General features: G+C 39.9%; 1 protein-coding gene across 2 annotated transcripts in view; it reads right to left on the reverse strand.

Annotated features, from left to right (window-relative positions):
- Positions 1–6,546: 6,546 nt before the first annotated feature.
- LOC137169167 (glutamate receptor ionotropic, kainate 2-like) overlaps positions 6,547–20,713 on the reverse strand; it is a 70,184-nt gene continuing 56,017 nt past the window's right edge. For both annotated transcript variants that reach the window (XM_067572190.1, XM_067572191.1), the window contains exons 12-16: positions 19,540–19,658; positions 18,420–18,637; positions 17,446–17,671; positions 13,320–13,570; positions 6,547–10,171 (exon numbers count right to left, since the gene is read on the reverse strand). In XM_067572190.1, the coding sequence (XP_067428291.1) occupies positions 10,007–10,171; positions 13,320–13,570; positions 17,446–17,671; positions 18,420–18,637; positions 19,540–19,658 (979 nt within the window). In that variant the 3' untranslated portion in view covers positions 6,547–10,006. The remainder of the gene's footprint in view (positions 10,172–13,319; positions 13,571–17,445; positions 17,672–18,419; positions 18,638–19,539; positions 19,659–20,713) is intronic.

Below are 20,713 nucleotides of genomic sequence, written 5' to 3' on the forward strand. Positions count from 1 at the left end.
TGTTTTTACTCTCTACATTGTGGCCAGAGGGAGTCTTCTGTGCTCTCTTTTTCTGGAGTATGTCAAGAGCCAAGCACTGATTGCTTTTGAATGGGGAAAAATGTTCTTCTATGTGCATATCACTCATTATTTTAGCCCCAATATAAGTGTACTGCCTTTTTTATTTCTGTGAATCTTGGATTGGATTTTTAAATATGTCTTAAATGTTTTACTTGATTGGAAAATAAACATATTATATGGGCATTAAAGTATGTATAATTTCCTACTAGACACTGAAGTTGTTTAATGCTTGCTTGGATATTCACTTCTGTGTCCTTCAGATGGCAAAGCTTCCTCTCACAGACATTTGCTTCACTTTTTTATGCTAAAAGTATTTTAAAGTGGTACTCCAGTGATTTTACACATCAAGATCAGTTAACTAATTGTAGGAAGTGAAAATAATTGTTAATCTCTTCTGTCGTGGGTTTAGAGACTAAAAATTTATATCAAAATGCCTCCGTTACAAAGTGAGACTTGTTGAGTTTAGCAGACATGAGCATTTACCAGGAAGGTAGAGTTTAATGAAAGATGCCGTCTAGCTGCATTATGGGAAGTGTCCGGCATTTTTGAAGCAAATAAGGCATATTTAGGCTCAAAGTTCAGGCTCAAGGTTTATGTCTAAAGACCCCCTCTAGACATTTTTTTAAGATATATACTTTACTTTAAATAATAATTTGTGTCTAGCATTGTTTTTCAACAAAAAAGGTTCAATCATCTTGTTAAAATCCTTCTCCCTCATTGAAAATTCCAGAAACTAAATGCAAAATGTTAAATTCAAAAACTGTTGGATGCAAGCTGTCTCCTACCTCTCTGAAAAGTTGGTTCAGTTGGTTGCAATCTGAAACCTCACCACTAGATGTCACCAAATCCTACACACAGCACCTTTAAACTCAGATGTTCAGTGAGCACAGAGAAACTTTCCTTCCTCAGTAGCTAGATGTGAAAACAGTCTTTTAGTGTCAAACTCTGCGCATACATCATTCTACACAGTGAAGCTCAAACAACCAACTGAAGGAACAAGAAGACAAACACATTTTTGAGTGGAGGGGGACTTTAATATCATTCCCTGACCTAACTGTACTTATACTATCACTAACTCACAACCACCAAGAAACTAGTTACACAGGTAGTTCCATTGATTTTCAAGGCAACCTATAGAGAAGAAATGTTTTGAATTGGATGCTCTCTTGTTTGTCAGTGAGGATTCCCGTTAGATACTGTCCTTATGATTACTTTTCCTTAAGTCTATACTTAAGGATTATGACATTACAAGAAAATCAAAGGCAAATTAGCGCTAAAATTAGAATTACAGACATATTAAAGATAAACATCAATATAAATATCAATGTAACCTTTATTTGTTCTCCAAAATCAGTTTACATCTAAATATTCCAAGCTCATGATTATAAAAAACATGTAGTGCTGAAATGATTAGTCAATTCATTGACTGGTTGACTGACATACAATTAATCACCATCATTTAAAAAAAAAAAAAAAAATTGATAATAATAATAATAATAATTGTTTAGGATATTTATCAATGAAAAAAGCCAAACATTTTTTGTTTCTTGTTGTTTTTCTCTATTTCATATTATTGTCAATTAATATCTTATGAGATAATAGAGTTTGTCACCTTGTGCTCTGACAAATTATAGAGGATTTTTCAGAATTATACTTTTTTTTATTTTAAATAAAACAGTGAACTTACAAAATAATGAATAGATAGAATGGTGATTAAATGCAGCCTTGCAAAAACCCATTAAAATGCAGTTTTTCACATCAACCAACGACCTGCTGTTGTTTTCCTTTAAGAGCTGTTTGAAACCACTTCTACTCATTAAATTCCTGGCCACCTTGTATTTTTCAACCTTGAGAAACATCCTGTCTTTATGGTCCTTCAGTTGCTGATAACAGAAACAGAAAGATACATCACTCGCAGTGCCTACATGTCAATGAAACTCTGAATAAGTGAGTACAGACTGAGTGTGAAGTTATTATTCCAATCGAGGGTCTAAGGACAGAGGATGTTTTATTGCTGTACAGCTCCCTGAGGCAAATTTGTGATATTGGGCTATAGACATAAAATTAACTTGACTTGAAGCGATGGAAAATGGGTTTCTTTGGGGTCTACTTTCTGTCCACTAGGGGGGAACCTGACGCCGCTGTATCATTGTTCCCCCTCAGGCCTGTGAAGGACACAGCCAAAGCAGATTAATCACCTCAACACATCTGACTCACCAAAGACGCTGGTGTTTCTTTTCAGCCCTCTCTGTTCTCCTGCTCCTCTTTAATGGCCCAGCGCCTTGCTTTTTATAACCAGCTGTCTCTCTCCTAAGCACATGAAGGCTTGAGGGGGTCCATTAAATGAACGCTCTTTGTTTACACTTTCCCTTTGTTACCCACCATCATTTTCATACGGCTCGCCTTTTTTCATATACCATCTCTGGAGATGGCTTCTTCAAGGTCAGCTATTTTTACGGCATGAGATATTGGAGGTATCGCGGGGATAGATAAGGAGAGAGAACCAGAGGATAATACAGCAGGGCCTTTGCTGCAAACAGTACAGTGTGTGTTTTCAGGATGTCAGAGACAATATGGAGGCCGAAGAGAGTACATTTCTTCCACGTCTTTCTCTCTATCGTCCTATTCCTCATTCCTAAACTGCACGTTGACCTTTGTTGTACCGCCTCCAGGCTGTATGCTTTAACCTTTCCAGTGAGATAGAGGGGGCCCCTGCACTGGGAATACAAGATAAATCACAACTGCTGTCCGTTAATGCGACAGACGACAACACACACTGGCATGCGGGCACCGTTGAAACCTTTGTCCTTTCTCGCAAAAACCCCCTCGTACCCAAAAACACACGTGTGCACACACACAGATGGCCATGCCTCCATAAAGACACATCATGTTCACAACACCATCGCACTGGGCTAATATATCTACAAGTGCACCCCTGAATTATTCATCCTTCATTAAAATGCAGTAGGCTGTGAGTAATGATAGCCAGGAGTGTGTTTTTGGGTATTCTTTTTTAGAGTAAAACACAGGGGTCATTAGGAGTCATTTCTGGTCAATTTTGTATGATCAACCATGCTCCAGAGAAAGACAAAAAAGCAAAAGCAAAAAAAAAAATACCCCATTTACTTTCTATGCATTGGGAATTCATGTAGAAAGAGATCAAAGGGGACAGACAAAGAGATGAGAGAATCGACATCTTCTCGTCTCCATTTGGCTCCCTGTGAGAGGAGGAAAATTACTTTAAAGCTGCTGATTGATGAAAGAAAAGGCGTTATGCCTGATGTATTCCTCCAGAGGCGTCATCAACAGTATGAGTGACTCAAAGGAAGAGAGAGGGGGGAGAAAGAGAGCATTTGTTTGAGAGAACCTAATGGGAGATTTTGGTGAGAGTGCTATTTGACAGCAGCGAACAAAACAGCGATTCCCTCGTCAGGAGATGTGACTGGTTCGACATTCAACACTTTTATTTCCTGTATGTGCATTAAAAAGAGAGAAATGCTGCAGATGTAATCAGAGAGTGACCTCATTTGCTGTATCAATCTGAGGATTTTATCTGACTGAGCACCATCAAGATCTTAAAATGTGTCATTTACAGGCACAACCTTATTTTTCTCAGGACAAGACTGCGGAATAGGTCATGGAAATGAAATAGCCTCAAAACTTTCCATTAGTTTCTCTCACCCTTCCTTTAACAGATAACCAGCACTGTCATTTTTCTGACAGAGCTGTCAAAGAATCTAGCCCACCATCCTAGTTACACATGAAGCAAATAGAAATGAAAACATTGTCAGCAAAAGACTCATGGGGTAACGGAGACGCCAGGAGCAGGGTGAATCACTTAGCAAGCTGTGCTCTTCCATTCTGCAGCTGCCACCCACCACAACACATCTGCCACTGGGAAAAAAACACTCAGATAGAAAACCGCATCCAAACGAATTGCTACATGACACAAAAGATCACTTCTTCAAATTGAAATTCATTTGCAGTCGAAACGGGGTTCGTCCCCCTGGGTGCACTGTGGAAACCCTCATACAGGTGGGCAAAACGGTGGAGATACACACTCACATGCACAAGACACACTTAGTTCTAGTTTGTCTGTTAGATTTCATTGTGTGGGGCCAATGGTTCCTCTAATATGCCCCTGTAATCCTAATTCATACCAAATCATCACTTTTCAACCAACAACGCTACTACAATTCCCCTTTTATTGTATTTCCCCAGGATTTTAATATTATACATGCTAAACTCCACAGAGAGGAGTCAAAGCTTATTTCTAGACCTGAAATGTGTCCAGAAGGGGAATCAGTATGAATATTGCACCAAAAATTGCCACTAGCTTTGTTGATATGAGCCACATGGCAACAAATCATTCAATTATTTACACAGTATTTTCCCACATTTTGTTTTAGAGCAACAAATACTCTTTTTAATAACCAACTAATTTCCTTGTGGATAAATATGGAGACAATGATTATTTTAGGCAACAAGTGGCAAATTCTTATTTAGTTTTTATTATTAGTGATGATTTTATATTTTTTGTTCTAATTAACATAGTGTGAGTAAAATTGTCTGTGCTGTTAAATTTTAATCAGTTTTCAAATCATTTGCTCAACTATTTGAGAGTTATGTCAACTGTGAATTTTTGTTTGCAAATCAGAGTTGACGAATGAAAACCACGTATCTCAATGCTAATTTTGTATTTTTCAGATAAACTGAAGGATTAAAGGATTAAAAATTTTCAAGTCTGTCTTAAAACAACAGTTAGGTGCCCATATGAACACTGAAAAAGGTTTTGCTTGCTGTAATCATTCCTGCTGTTCATACTGACCATCAGAAGATCTCCTCCAAATGTGCTTACAATGTAAGTAAGTGATGGGAGACAAAATCCACAGTCCTCGTTTTGAGCAAAAATGTATTTAAAAGTTTATCTGAAGATAATATGAGGCTTCAGGCATCTGAGTTAATCAAATAAAGTGGATATCTTCCACAGTTATAGTCTGTTTCATTTTTAACTTTTAAATACATTTTTGCACAGAAGGAAGCTTGTGGATTTTGGCCTCCATCACTTACATTGTAAGTGCATTATGAAGGGATCTCTGAATGGCCAGTATGAACTGGAGGAATGTTCATTAGGGCACCTGACTGTTGTTTTAGGAAAAATTGTAAACCTGTCCTTTGAAGTGTTCCTTTATGGGTTGAGAAAATGATCTTATTTTTTTTAAAGAATCACTTAAAAAGCTATTGGATTATCTGAAAAAATGCAGTTACAAAATTGAAAACAGGACTGTTCTCTTTAAAAAACATTTTTTTTTGAAAAACATGTTTTCAAAGGACAAAAAATTATCTTCTGCAGTTGCAGTAATTTGCATGTTTGTACTGAACTGCATGTTGCACTTGTGTGATGTGACAAATTCTATTATACTGTATGAAACGACTACTTCAAAGTGGACTTACATGGTTCTTAATCTGGGATCCTGAATTATTAAAGTCATAGGGAAATGAGCAGAGAAATACATTTCCTCCCTCACAAAACCTTCCCTGGCAGGTGCTATTAGCCTATAATATCTGTATGACAAACCAAAGTCACATTCAGAAAGCAATTTTCTGTCCACAACGCAATCTCAGCCATTAATTGCCTAATGAACAAGATGTTATCCAAGGATACCTTTCCAATGACCACTTAGGAAAAGGAGGAAGAGGACTTAATATGATGGAAATAAGTGTGACAGACTAAACGGTCCCCACTGAACGCACTGACGCATGCTCTGACCTTCCCTGTCAATCTGGAGGGCAGACAGGGTGGCCATTTATGTTGTGGTGGTAGAGCTCGGGCTGCGGAAACTGTTTTCATCATTACTCCCACAAAACCTTGTCAGAAACCCAGAGCTGTCTGACCGCCTGCCGCCTGTGGGAGGGAAATAGCAATAAACAATGAAAAATCAGAGAGTCAGGAGGCGTATAACATTTCTTGGGCCCTTTGTGTCAGGCTGTGCAGTCTCCTGTGTATCATTGTGAATTCTACATACTTACGGTCATCTGAATTTCTGTACTCCCAGCGGGGTATGTCAGAAACTCTGTGGCACAAAGCTCAGGCAGGTGCATAGGCGTACCAGTAAAACAATCAGAAAAATAGCTGCCCACAATCCTGATTTGATTAACAATTTAGCAATTACCTAATGTATTCATTTAGATGATACAAATCAAATCTTTGGCCATTTAATCAATTAAAAGAGCCTGACATTTTAGGATAATGCAAGACATAAAGCTCATCATTATGCATGATGGCGTCAGCTGATGCATTCCAAAATTAGTTACCAACACACATCCGCCTGTCTTTCTTCGTTTGATATCAGAAGAATACAAAAATGATGTACGGAAGTTACAATTATTACATTTTTAATGGCATTATTTGTAAAACCTTGCATCAATGTCAAATTCCATGAGCTCATATTTGTTTTCAACAGGACAGCTAAGCCTTTGGAGTCGTTTCTAATGAACATGTCCAGGTATTCAATCACTTCAGCTTGCACCACTAGATCTAGCTGCGTGGAAAATGACAAGCAACACTGGTAGAACGCCAACGAGTTTCAGGATTATGCCTTCCCCCGTCAATTTTCATTATGTCTATATGTGATCGTTTTAGTATATCCTTTCATGTACAGCAGAGATGTCATCACGAGCATTGGCTGGCCCTTGGGTGTGTATGTTTCTTTGTCGGGAATAACAGCCCCGGAATAACAGATCAAATGACAAACTGGGTATAGTGGGAAGTCAGGGGGTAGTTATGAAGCAACCTACCAAGGATGCTTGTCATTTCACAACATGAAACAGAGTTAAACAGACGAGTGGTGTCGTGGGACCTGATGTGATCTTGTCACTTTGTGAGGAGAATACATGTCTGGAGAAAATTAGTTGATAAATCGGCTGCTCCGCGCACAGGCTATCATTGACAACATGCTCCTGAGTTGCTCAAGTCCACTTGAGGCAACAAGGAAGAAGCATCACTTGGCAGGAGACATTTTGCAATGGTAACATACAGTAAGTTCCTCAAAGCTTTACACATTTACATTCCCATGTGGCCCATAATTGTGGTCCAAAGTAGAAACTAGAGTTAAGGAAACAATCTCACCAAAATGTCCATTTAGTAGCTGTTCTGGAGCTTTTTATCATATCACATGATGTTCATCAGCAGATGGAACTGTCCAGTTGGAACTGGAGATGTTCAAATTTCCATTTTTGTCTGGACCGCAACAGCAGGGCCAGTCCTACACATGGTTATCCATGACTGAGTGAGTGAAAGAGTGAGTGAGTAAATTACACCATTGGTCAGCCGGCCTAGTATTGGCGTTTCCCTATTGGCCGTCGCGCTATCAAAATGACTTTATTTACATCATCAGGGGGTGTTTACAGCGCTTCCACTCATAACTCTATCTGCACAGGAGTAGTATCACCTGTGGACCTTATGTGATTTAGAAATTACCCTCCACGTTGGCACAGGATGAGCGAAGTCTGTATTTTACTCAAATTTACTGACATCATCCCACTGGATATGTGTGACAACATGACAGACTGCACTGTTGCACTGCAACTGTTACAGTCTTGTCTCTAAATGACCTAAATACATAACTGATGGAAACAGAGGACAGCAGCGCAATGCAGAGTGATGGTGTTTCCTGCTCAGAACTCTGAGAAGTTGGCTAAACTCCTATTTAAACAGACGCGTACCGGTTTCTGTGCGTCTCCTCCTTTACTGTCCAGTGTGATCAACTCTCCGGCTGGCAGCGCTGTCAGCAGCCGACAGGAGAGGCGCTGCACGGTGAGTTTGGATTCTGTAACTGAATTAATATTGGGATGCAAATTTTTTATTTCTCTTGACATCTTCACATCACAAACGATGAACAACAGCATTAAAATACGAGTCTTGCAGGTAAAACATGAGACTCATGTAGCTGTTACATCAGTTTAGTGTAGGTGTGCTTGCTGTAACTGCAGTGACTGGGAGGAGATGAGCCTGTCAAAACTTTCATTTATAATTTCCACCACAGCCTCCAGATGAACGTTTAATTTCCAGGAATTCACATTATAGATACCACCACTGACTGACTATCCCTGTAACAAACTGGCCCCAGTTTTACACACCCAGACATATACTAGGTTTGGACCTAGTCTTGTTAATGAGCACTTTAAGGAGTCTTTGTGTCTTTAAAGTTGACATGACAACTGAGCGAACTCCATCTGCTGATGGAGATCATGCGATGTGATTGAAAGCTCCAGAACAGCTGCTAAACCTGTGGTGAGATGCAAACTCTATATCTTGTTATTTGCCCATTATTATGTCCTAAAAGCAATATTTTCTGAAATGGTGACTAATATCTTCCAGTGTTCTTACGATGAGATTATTTCAATTTGTTTCAAATAAAGTGACTTTACTCTTCTTCTAATGCAGTAATCTGCCTTATTATAGAGACATTCATTTCTAATAAATTGAGAGTAGCTGATTTGTATTGGAAATATGACGGCCTCCTGAAGCATTTACTGCACTGGCAGATTGTGTTCATTAGTTTAGAAAGACTTTCAAGATTTCATTCCAGTCAAAAATCCAATAATTGTTTGCACTCCACTAGCTTAACAAGCTCATCCCTTTAAGAACATTATGTTTATCTTTACCACAAGCAACATGTGCATTTTTCACTACATCTTCATGGTGACTCATCATTGCTACAGTTAGCTACAAGAGCAACCTTCCAATTTCTCAAATGAGTCACCAGCTTTCCTACTTAGAGCATTGCCTTGGAGGAGCAGGACTGGTTTAGAAATTTCAAATTTACTTTAGAGTTTCATTGTTAAGCCAAAAATCCACCACATTGTCTCCAGACATATATATCCCTCTGTATATACAACTGGCCTCACAAGACTAACAGACAAAAGACTGTATCTCTGAATGATGAGAGAGATGAGCCCTACACAGCAGAGTTTGAAGCCCCGTAGCCGCCACTTGTCAGAGTTCGAGGGTTGAGGTGGTATCTGCTACATATTTTTGTCCACACGAGGGGCTACCATGATACAAAGTACTACAAAACTTCTTGTTCTTGTACAAAAACAAACATTTTTGTAGAAATCCTGCATTTAAACAACAACTGATACAGAGTGAAAACTGCAGACCGCGTGTAAGGACGGACATGAATGAGAACTTTGACAGTATACATTGCTTGTAGAGGCTTTGAACATAACAGGCATGGTAGAAAGTTCTTTACAATGGCAGAACTTTGGCACGAGAAAGGCGTTACAGAAGAAAACAATGAGTATTCGACAAGGTCAGCATAAATGTTTCCAAACTAGATAATCACTTTTACACATCAGTTCATAGTAAACCATTTGTCACTGACTACCGTTCCCTTTGTTGTTGTGAGATTAGTGTTTGTTCAAATCATTTGCAAGAAACTCAAGCCACTGAGGGGAGGGACCGATGGGGGTCACACACATGGAGGTAAGACAAAAGGGCATTGACATCAACAGAAAAACTACATCTGGTGTTACTGTCACAATAGAGTTTCCCTTCTGCACAGGTGTCAGATGAGAGTGTGTGTGTGTGTGAATATATGTGTTAGATGTATGTGTGTGTGTGTTTGTGTGTTTAGGTCCACTTCTAGTGTGGACCAGACTTATGTTTTGTTCCAAACCTGCTTGGATCCTCTATCAACTTACATTTATCAATTTATCAAGTCTTTCCTTTCCAGCTCCCTTCAAAAAGTGAACGTCACAGTGAGGTGACACTGCTCAGGTATCTATATTTCCACAGGAAACATCTGTCTACATAAGCAAGTGGGTTCAAAAGGAATCCTGTTTTGACTGTTAACCTCACTCTGGGGTTAAGTCAGCATTAATTTGACCCCTTCTCCCCTTCATGGTTTTTACTGAGGGGTGTTTTTCAGGGTGCCTTCAGCCTTTATGCCATGGTTTCCTTTCCTGGGAGTCTCCTGTCGTTGAACGTGTGCATGTTGATGACCTCCTCTGTCTTAACAATGACGGGCGGCTGAGGCTTCTGTTTGAGACGGCGCTGGCACTTCAGAGACACCCGCAGCTCGTCCATCATGGCACTACAGAATGATCGCTGCAGATGGCAAACGAGAAAGAAGGAAAAGTTACAGCTGGCACCGTGCCGTCTGTCACACTGCTCAAACCTACACAACTCTAATTTGTAGAAGAAAGACAATATTGGCGTTTTATTCAATACTGAATGTTGGCAAGACATGAGCTCCGTTGCCAATCAGACAGAAGTTCCTCCTAGGCTGTCTACAAACATGCGGTGACAATTCACTTGATTGCATATTGTAAGCATTTAGTGGTAACACTGTCCATTATTAAAGCCACTATGTGTGCATTTTCAACGTATTTATAGCATTTTTCAAATTATTCTGATGGCATAGTTTTTTGTTTGTAGGAAAATGAGTCAATTTTCAGTGAAAATTGGTGCCATCTGTGAGTTTTCAGGGTATTCATTTTCATCTCAGTGATCTCGTGGATTGGGAATGCAGGGAGTAGTGGGGGACTTTTTTTTTTCTTTACCACAAGGGAACCCCGGTGTTAGAAATGTTCAAAATTCTACACTCCGGGGCTTGAATACTTGAAAAATCTGTTAACTTTCAGATTATGTGAATGCTTTACCGGGGAAATGCTTTTGTTTTTATATTTTATATTTTGCTCAGGAAACTGTGTTTTTTTCCTTCTTCTTCATGCTTTTGTGAGTAATGGTTTTGTGTTTGTTACATACAGCATATCATGATTATCCTGCTTCCATTTTGATCAGGAAAAAATCAGGAAGAGCCCATCTTTTCGTGGTTGTAAAATAAAGGTGAAAAACTTGTTTAGTGTTATCATGTTAATATTAAAATATCAAAAATGTGTACCGTTTATATTCAGCAACTGACCATCACTAGATATACGGTACTATTTAACTAGTGATGTTACTAATTACTACTAACTCTTCAGTAACGTCGCTAAATTATGTAATTTAGAGACTTCCGAGTTGAATAAAGGTTGAATTTAGTCAGCATAACCATAACAACATTACTACTGCTGACCCTAAACCAAAGTATTAAAGGGGTATTCCAAAGACTTGGTACTGGACTTCTAAAAAGTTGGAGACTTTAAGGAGACAGGATCCTACAATTTTCGTAATGCAACTTTCCATAATGCAAAAAAGTTTCAACATTGCACAGGCAAAATAAGGTCAAACCTTTTCATTTAATTCCTAAACAATATTTTCTTAAAAAAATAGACTTTCACTTAAAGGTCTGATGTTGCCTTTTTCACTCAAAGGTTTGAACACTGTTTCAGAGGCTTTTATAACCTGCCAAGAACTAAATCCGGAAACAATCAACACTTGTAATTTTTTGGCGTGCAAGCAGAAATGTAAAGATACAGAATAAAGGACAAAACATCCACTTTAGCAGATTAAATCCACAACAATTGATATTTTCTTTTAAAACATCAATCACCCCCTTATAGAATGACACACGTTATGTAACTTCTGTAATATGAGGTTCCTTTGTCCCCGCATTATGCATGTGGTGTGAAATCCTATAAAATGTCAATATGCTTGTGCGCCAATGCTGCCAAGACAAATTCCCATAAATTCACTTTCTGATTATGCTAAATCTAATTCAAATTCTTAGTGGGTGTAGGAGGAGAGAAGATATAAGAGAGGGGGGGAGAGCAGTAAACTATGAAGCTATTATTTTTGTTTGTGTTTGTGCGTAGGTGTGTGAGATGGATATCGTCTTTTTGTTTTTTTTCTCTCCATTTTTACATACATTTGTCTGGTGTATGAATGAGATACTTTGTACACTCGGGGAAAAGGAGAACTCTGAGGTTATGAAAGAAGAGAGGGTCAGGATGGATGAGAGGAAAAAGACAGGGTGAAAAACAATGAGAAGGGGTATGGATTAAGGTGATGGGGAAAGGAAGGAAAATGAGGGGGGTAAAAAAGCTGGAGATGTTAGGGTGGAGGAGGGAAGGAGAGGCTTGTTGTCAGCATGTAAATTACTAGCACCTTGGCAGCCTGGAGATTGTGGCATTTGCAAATTATCTGAATACTGTGACCCAGTCTTGCGGCTCTTGATTAATGATAGCTAAGATGTGCTCCGAAACATATGCGGTCTGTAAAAAAAAGCCAGAAACTAATTACTATTGCAATAAAGTAACATGCTGCCGTGTTGTGCTAATTCTGTATATGTAAATAATTAAAACATGCTATCAAAAAGGACTTTCACAATTACCTGGAAACATCATTGCACAAGTTAAAGTGTACTAAAATACACACCCCTTGCTGCGTGATGAATCATGTGCACTCAGTGCTAAAATAGAGCACAGATAGGACAGTCTGAAATATATTCAGTCTCTTGCTAGAAAGAAACATAACCAGAGGGGGGAGAATAAAAAAGCTGCAAACATGCTGCACTGCAGGCATGCTTTCATTTTTCAGACAAATCACAAGATTAAAGGGTGGATTTACATTCTTTAACGTCTGTTTTAAGGGAACACTCGCATGCCTATATGTACATTGAAAGCGTTTTTTGGTGTCTGTTTGTTCCGTCTGTCCATACAGGCTGTGAAGAGATCCCTTCCTGAAATGATTTCATATTAAGAGATTGGGGTCAGAGTCCACAATCCTCCGTCCATGCAGAAATGCATCATACATTTCAGCAGAAGCTAGTTTTCAGCAGGTAGAGTTAGAGAAATCAAATTGGTATCTACCAAAGTTACAGTCATTTTAGTACAACTTTACATCTTTTTGTTACCATCCCTCCACTGCAGCTCAGCAAGGACACAGGAATTTCAAGCTGAAAAGACTAACTCTGTAAAATACCCACTTGGTTTGGCTAACACAGACTAACTTCAGCTCAACTTTAGAGTGCATTTTTGCAAAGCAGAAGGACTGCGGATTACTTCATGGCCAGTGTGAACAGGAGGAACGATTACAGCAATCAGTTGTCTTAAGAAAGACTTGAAAAATGTGAACTCGCCCTGCACCTGAAAAAAAGAACAAAAATGCAAACTACAACCACACTGCAAGTGTACAATACGTTTGCTGTGCTTAAATCAATTTTCATTTGGTTTCATTTTTTACATTTACAATTGAATTAACCTTTAAAAAATGATGGGAAATTGAGAGATGTCAAACCCTAAATGAAACCCAGTTTAAGTAAAATGATGAAATTCTGGATGAAAACAATCTGTAATTCTCCTGACTCCTGTACCTTCTCCAGCTGGGCGTTCTGTTTCGACTTGTAAAGGACCTCCCCTACAGCCACGAACACTGACAGCACCAGTCCCGCAGCCAGCACGATGAAGATCCCGCCAATGTTCTGCACCCCCAGAGCGCTGGCTTCTTTGCTTTCCTCCTCGGGACAGCCGTTCCCTCTCCACCACTTCTCCTTCATCATGTGCAGCTTCCCTTCCTCCTGCAGCTGCAGGATGGCTATCGTGATCTTGTCTCTGTACGGGGAGCCTGCGTGGACCAAAACACAACATGAGACTAGTGAACAAGGATAATAGCTAAATATGAAAAAATATGATTACGCCTAGCATAGTCATTGTAAAGTGGATATACACAGTATAAAACCAGTGGTGGGTGTATGAAACACATTCTGGCTCACATGTGATCATATAACCTGTCATGTTATTGTTGGCTTCTTAGAGGGAGTTTTTTGTAAGTCCTTCCTCAAATCCCACTAATCCCTATATTCACAGAGTGATTCCAAAATTCTCACTCCTCTCTGCAGTGTGTGAATTATAATGCACAGGGAGTTGGCAACAAAGACTTGGCTTTGTAAAAGCAGAGCTGCTGTTAATTCTGATGAATTAGCTGCTGTTTGCACACACTTTCATACAGCATAAATGGTGTGTATAAAGAAGGAAAACAGAGAGGCCCAGTGGGGTGTATATTACATGGGTGCATGTGTGTGAGGGATTATACTATGTGTATATCTGAGATAGGGTTGCGCTATCAGTGTGTTTTTATGCATGTTAATGCCATGATGAGTAAAAGAGCCCAAATCCACAGACAGTGGGAGGACGCCAGAATTAGCGGCGAGGCATTAAGACGCAGCGGGTGTTGGTGTGATCAAAGGAGGAGTAATCGGTGCAGAGAACCCGAGTGGGGTCGTGTTCTTCTCCCATCCACAGCGTGTTTGACACAACACACGGCCGATCGAGGCGCAGCACACACGCTCTGCCCCAACCGGGCCAAGAAAGATTAATACTCACTGTGAGCGTTCATGTTTCATTTATAAACTGCTTTAAAAGCTTGTTAGTGTATTTATGTGATTACAGAACTCATACGTAATGAAGCCTGGTTATACTTTTCCATTTCAGGCGTTCGGTTAATGCACTTATTCAGAGTTGAAAATGTAGTAAAATGTCCATAATGGCAACATAATATAAATCATTTACAAACATGGGAACATTTTGTGCTAAAACTCGGGGGGGAAATGAACTGAATCTAGCTGCAGGTAGCAGCAGGTAGCATCATTGCATGTGCTGTTCTCATACAGTTTTGCCTGTCAGCCCCTTTAGGTGATTCCCTTTCTGTCTCATCTATCATTTATCTACTGCCATCCATCATGCTTTCATCTGAAAGTCTTGCCGTATTTAGACTGATAAAGGGGACATTAATGCATAAGTGGAAAATTACACAGAGTGCCACTCATTTTGGAAAGCATGTCTTCATATGTTTACTTCTTTATTCATTAATAGACGAGTATTGTTGTTAAGTGTACCCACCTGTGTTTGTGAGATGGTGATGTTAAGTACATGTGTAAATCTATGCATTGTGTGCATGTACAGTAGACATGTACTGTTCTGAATACAGAGTCATATATATGCATGTGAGCGCGCATGTGAGAAGCATATGCTTGCTTCATTTGAAGATGAGAGATCTATCAAGTATCTGAGTCCCCTGATTCTGGCTCCCCTCATATTTCAAATGATTAATGATAGCTTAACAAAGCAGGCCTTGGATAAATGCTAATAGGATGGGTCCTTAGAGAGGAGGATATGGAGAGCGGGGCTCGGGCGAATGGAAAAGCGCTGTGCTTGACACACTGTGCATACACAACTACCTGACAGATGTTCAACACCAGAAGACATCCATCACTCTTGCACTGTCTGGCCTCAAGTATTAATGTGATCACAGTTTAAGTCGATAGCTGCAGATGACGCATTTGCGTTTTGGGAACAGGATGTGTGAAAACCGACAAGCACTTAAAGGTTAAGACATATTATTCAGCTTGCGCTGGTTTATTGCTGTAACAGCCCAACAGGGAATGAGCTGCTAAACAGCGTTCAGAAGGGCCAAAGGTTACAGGCGAAAGGCTGACATGAAGACTGAGGTCTTCATAATGTTTGGGACAAGGACACGTGAAAGTCTGACAGAAGAAAAAAGAAAGAAAATATTCCTATTCTTCCAAGAGGACTGCTGGCATGAAAACAGAACTCACTTTGAACTAATGAAGAAAGCATCTCGAGACCATTTCTATTACAGAAGAAAGATTTTAGAGGCTGTAATCAGCTTTATTTCTGAAATATTGAGCTATGAACATCAGCATTAGAGATTAAAATGAGTTAGTGGGCAGTAATAACTTTGAGAGCAGATATTTTTTTATGCATTTAAATATTGAGCCACTTATCACTGAATTAAAGGATTTGAGATATGAGATATTTGAGATATGTTTTGGAGTAATATATTGTGAGTAAAAAGGAACTCACCCATGTTCTAGGTGTATGTGTACATCCCAAGGGCATCAGTGTAAGTACTCCTGCACTTAGTGCGCCACAGTGGGACTATATTTCACAGCACCACCTCAGCTTTGTTACAGCCACGGCAATCATAGCATCTCTGCAGATCCATAACTGCCCCATACTCATCACTAGTAGCTGGGTCCAGATGTGGATGGCCGGAATTAATCCTCCGTATTTTGATGGCCTTCATATCACTGATGATAGATGTGGCCATTACAGCTGGCTGCAGTGCTCTCCGTGGCCTCGTCACGACCACTCTAACCTCGACGACACTGGGATTGAAACCGTCACCAGCTTTCAGCCAGGGTCCCGTGGAGTGTCAGGGTTGTGAGCTGACAAATTTATTACCCCTGACACAGACTGTTTTATATGCAACAAAAACTGCTACTTGGAAGTGGAAAATATATAATATAATTTGCTGAAATGCCAAATTCAAGGAAAACACAACTCCTCTGCCTTGTCATCAGATAATGCTCTTTTTAAAATGTCACCATACTCATTTCTGACAGGATCTGGGTCAAATAAGTAATTGAAACTATTCTCACTGCTTGTTTTATACAAGCGGCAGCTACTACAACTTGAGCTACCACAATGCGGAAGCACCTTAAAGTGCAATGCCACTGAAGGCCACCAGGTGCTGGCTCCAGTTGACTACCACTCAAAAAGCATCAACTTCTCTGTCAATCATTTTTTTCAATGTCTCATTATAATCTAAATCACTAAATGCGGACCCTCTAATAAGTGTGCTGGTGGCCATTTCGGAAATTATTGCTCCATTAATAAGATTTACGGAAAGCATGAATTGGCCTTAACATTCACTTCGGTCCAAGGTAGCGGGGCGTGTTTCCAGAACATGAAAGGTTACACCCTCACTCCTCATTTGGAAGGTCGGAAAAAGATTGTGCTGTACCCTAAACCGCAACTCCAAGCTTCAAGTGCAAACCATAGGTATCGTCACACCTTGCAGCGTCCATCTTTATATATAGTCTATGGTTTTATACTCACCAAAGTGCTTTGTTGTTGTGGTTTAACGCTCAGATACAGTTCAGACATTGTCAAGTAAGTCAGAGGGAAGTGCACTGAAGTAACTAGGTTGCTTTCTGTGATTTTTTTCATAGTCTTCCTCTCACGATCTTGTCTTGTGTGATACCACAGTAAGCTAAAACACACCATTAAAGGTATTTGTGAACATTTAACCCCGCTTTGCTTCTCTACTGTGTAAATAATCTAGTGAGAAAATCATTTTAGCTCAAAAAAGAAAAACCACACTCGCTAAAGCAGAGCTCAAACGGCACCTTTTTCTTTAGCTCTAGGCACATTTTAACCTTATCCATAAATTCAACCTCTTCAGCCATTCGTTTTTCATTAAGCTGAACCTTTTACACCTTACTCTGTTGAACCATTATACCCGCGACCCCATCAATAAAGGTCAACCTCACCGTTCTCAAAGCATATTCGTCATCTTCACTATATACCTTTTATCTGTGACAGTACCTGGAGTATCTCTCTATAACCTAAAGCTATTCAAACGTTTCATAACACAGCAGGCGACACAGAGGTGTATAGAGGTTTGAAGTATTTTACCCATAGGTGTTCCCACTCCGTAGGCTTTGGAATCTATGAGGCCTCCGATCTGTGTGAGGTTGCAGTTGCGCTGGGTCACAAACTCGATAGTGGTGGACTCCATGAGGAAGGCGTAGTCCGAGGTCAAAACGCGCTGGATGCCCTCCTCCACGTTCTTGACCATCACAGATTGCCTCCTGCTGTTCATGAACTCCCACATCTTATCATAGGTGGAGATCTTTGTCTTCTGCAAGAAACCAGAGAACAGAAGTGGAATGAGATTGGTAGCAGTACTAGTCAACTCTACATTCTGCTGTTGTTAGGATAAATTTCAGTGCGTAACTCAAGAACTATACACAAGTAAAGTACAAGTACTTAAGATTTGTACTTGAGTATTTCCATTCCATCCTTCTTTATACTTTTACTCTGCTTCACTTATTTGACAGCTTTACCTTACAGAATAAGATTTTACACACATGACAGATGATTAACTAATAGGATTGACTGTTGTAGATTAAACTACACAACAGCATAAAACAGTTAAAATTAGCTCCACCACGACCAGCTAGTCCTGTAAAATGCTTACATATTAATGCATCAGAAATAATAATATAATATTATACTGCAATAAAAGTGTAACTCTGACAGAAGCCATTTTTCTGCATTATGAGCTTTTTTTTTTTTACTTTTGATAAATTCATTTAGCAAAAAATACTAACATACTTAATTGACATTTTCAATGCATTTTACTTGAGAGAGAATATTTTTATACTGCAGTATTGCTACTTTTACTTATGTAAAAGATGTGAATATGTCCTCCACCACAGAACTTTTTATTACTCAGGATATTTGGTTGTTTAAACAGTTTCCAAATGCAATTACAAAACCTTTTTTGATAAACAAAAGCCTATGTGTATTAATATTTATATGAAAAAGAAAGGAAGTTAATCAGTGAAAGGAGACCACTCTATAAGACCTATGGCAGACCCAGCTACCTTGAAAAAGGTCATGGTGGCACCGTCCTCCACCACACCATACAGGATTTTAGTTTGCTTGGCCAGGTCATCGGCTGAGTCTATGGGCGACTCCATCCTCTCCACAGTGAGGAAGGCAGCCAGGTTGGCCGTATAGGAGGAAATTATGATGAGGGTGAAGAACCACCAGATGCCTCCCACTATTCGAGTTGACAGCGCCTTGGGCATGAGCTCTGAGCCTGAGGTGATAGAGGTGGTTAGTGGTTTCTTTTTAACCATGTAAAAACAACAAGATTAATTCCTTTAAAAACAGTCAAACTTGTTTCGAGAGCTTTCTTGAAGATTTCAGTTGAGGCAGTTGCGCCACTTGCTTCAAGATGAAAATCACTCGAGAAAGCTCTCGAAACAAGATGATTGTTGGATTTCAAACAAGCTAAATTTTTTCGTCCCAGACACGAGTGCTTTAAATAACGCAGGACACACAGAAAAGTGCCATTGAGAATGTCTCCTGCGAAGAAGGTGTTTGCATGAATCAATCACATAACACCGAACACATTCAATATTGATTATCAACTGAGTGGAGAAGTGACAGGCTGTTTGGGCCAGAGAGTCATGTACCCAAGGTAACCTCACATCCTGACTCTAGACCCCACTGATCTCTGGGTGCTGATGGGCCAAAGGCAAGAAGAGAGGACACTGGGTATAAGTGCTATCATTACTATCATATACAGCTTATTTATATACAGTATATTGTTTGAATACATTTCTTTAATCCTGATATTTGAGCTACTGTTGATAGAAACATAATATATTATGACTCAGGGATTTAAAAGGAAGGTTACATCACTGTTGCTGATTTTACTCAAGTGTTATAAGGGCTATTTAGACTCTTTTATACTGTATTACTCATATACACATATAGGTTTATCTATATTCCTATGAGCTACGCTGATTGAAGTTAAAAAAAAAACAAAACATTACATGCACATTTACTCTAAGTTCTGTCTTCCTAGCAGTGGACCCCCAGAGGTCTCTCTTTGTTGCTGCTGGCTTGGATAAAACAACCCAACCCTCAGAGACAGTGGGATATAGAGAGCTCCAGCTCCACAGAGCAACAGCAGCCACAGGCTGAGGCAACTACCTTGCTGCATGAGAGCCCCAACTCCAAACCAGAAACTATTGAGCAGCGTAAAATTGTTTTCCACTACATCCGAGTCTGGGTTGCATGGGTGCGGGTTGTACCACTCATAGGGGCTAAACCTATAAAGGAGAGAGCAGAGAGAGAGTTATGTCAGCACAAAGCACAGAACAGTGTGTTCCCTGGTGCAGATTAAATGGCAGATAAAACATAAATTTTAAAAGACTGTGAGCATGGACAAAGAGAATGTAAATGTGTAGGAATCCTGTGTTGTGGCCTCAGGGTCAGAGCTTCTGCAGAGACCAAAGCGAATCATTCAGGCTTTCGCCGAGATCAACTTATTGGCATATTCAAATGCCATCAGTTTATTGTGAGAACAGATCAATAGGCTGGAATAACACTGTCACTGGTGATAATGTCCCAGTGCGTGATGATCTTTGGAGCTCATTTGGATTCACTGACTCAGGAGCCTTTATGTGTTTTCCGCAGCAACTCCAATCACTGTTCCTCTGCGGATCCTTCTCACACCCTCGACACAGGACTAGCGCTTTCCTTTTTTTCTTCTGGGCTCTGTTCTTCCCCTCCTTAGTTGATTTTCCTTTTTTCTCACAATCCTTTCACACCTTCATTTATATCGCTATCCCTAACAATTCCCACCACAAAAACCAACACCTAATTTTAACCCTATTGCCTTGCTCCCCCTATGAACCTACCCCTTTTACCCCCTTGCCTCCTGTTGCCTGCCTCGGCTGACTGTCAGTGTCTTCAGGTCAGTTGTGGACATTTCTCATTTATTATCCTGAGCAAAAGTGGCATGGCATTAGCGCAGGGTGATTGGGTTAGCGTTAAGCATCAGTAGCTGATTGAGTTTGTGCTGAAGTGGTTGATAGAGGGAACATTGCTTATGCAGAGTTGAGGGGCCCATCAGGTAAGGCTGTTTAGGAGTTCTCTCCCCAACATACTGCATGCTAATAAGCCTGTAGGCCGAGTCTTATGGAATTGAAACTATGCAGCAATGTGATGCCGTTTGTCAGCTGCGCCTTCTAGAGACGCACAGGGATATATATACTATATTTACAAGACACTGAGCAGCATTTCACATTACCGACCCAAATGTTATATGACGGCTGTTTTATGGTAGCACTATTTGCTAGAGAGACTACATGATTGCTGTAGT

This window comes from Thunnus thynnus, chromosome 18 (genome assembly GCF_963924715.1).
Source record: "Thunnus thynnus chromosome 18, fThuThy2.1, whole genome shotgun sequence".
NCBI lineage: Eukaryota > Metazoa > Chordata > Actinopteri > Scombriformes > Scombridae > Thunnus > Thunnus thynnus.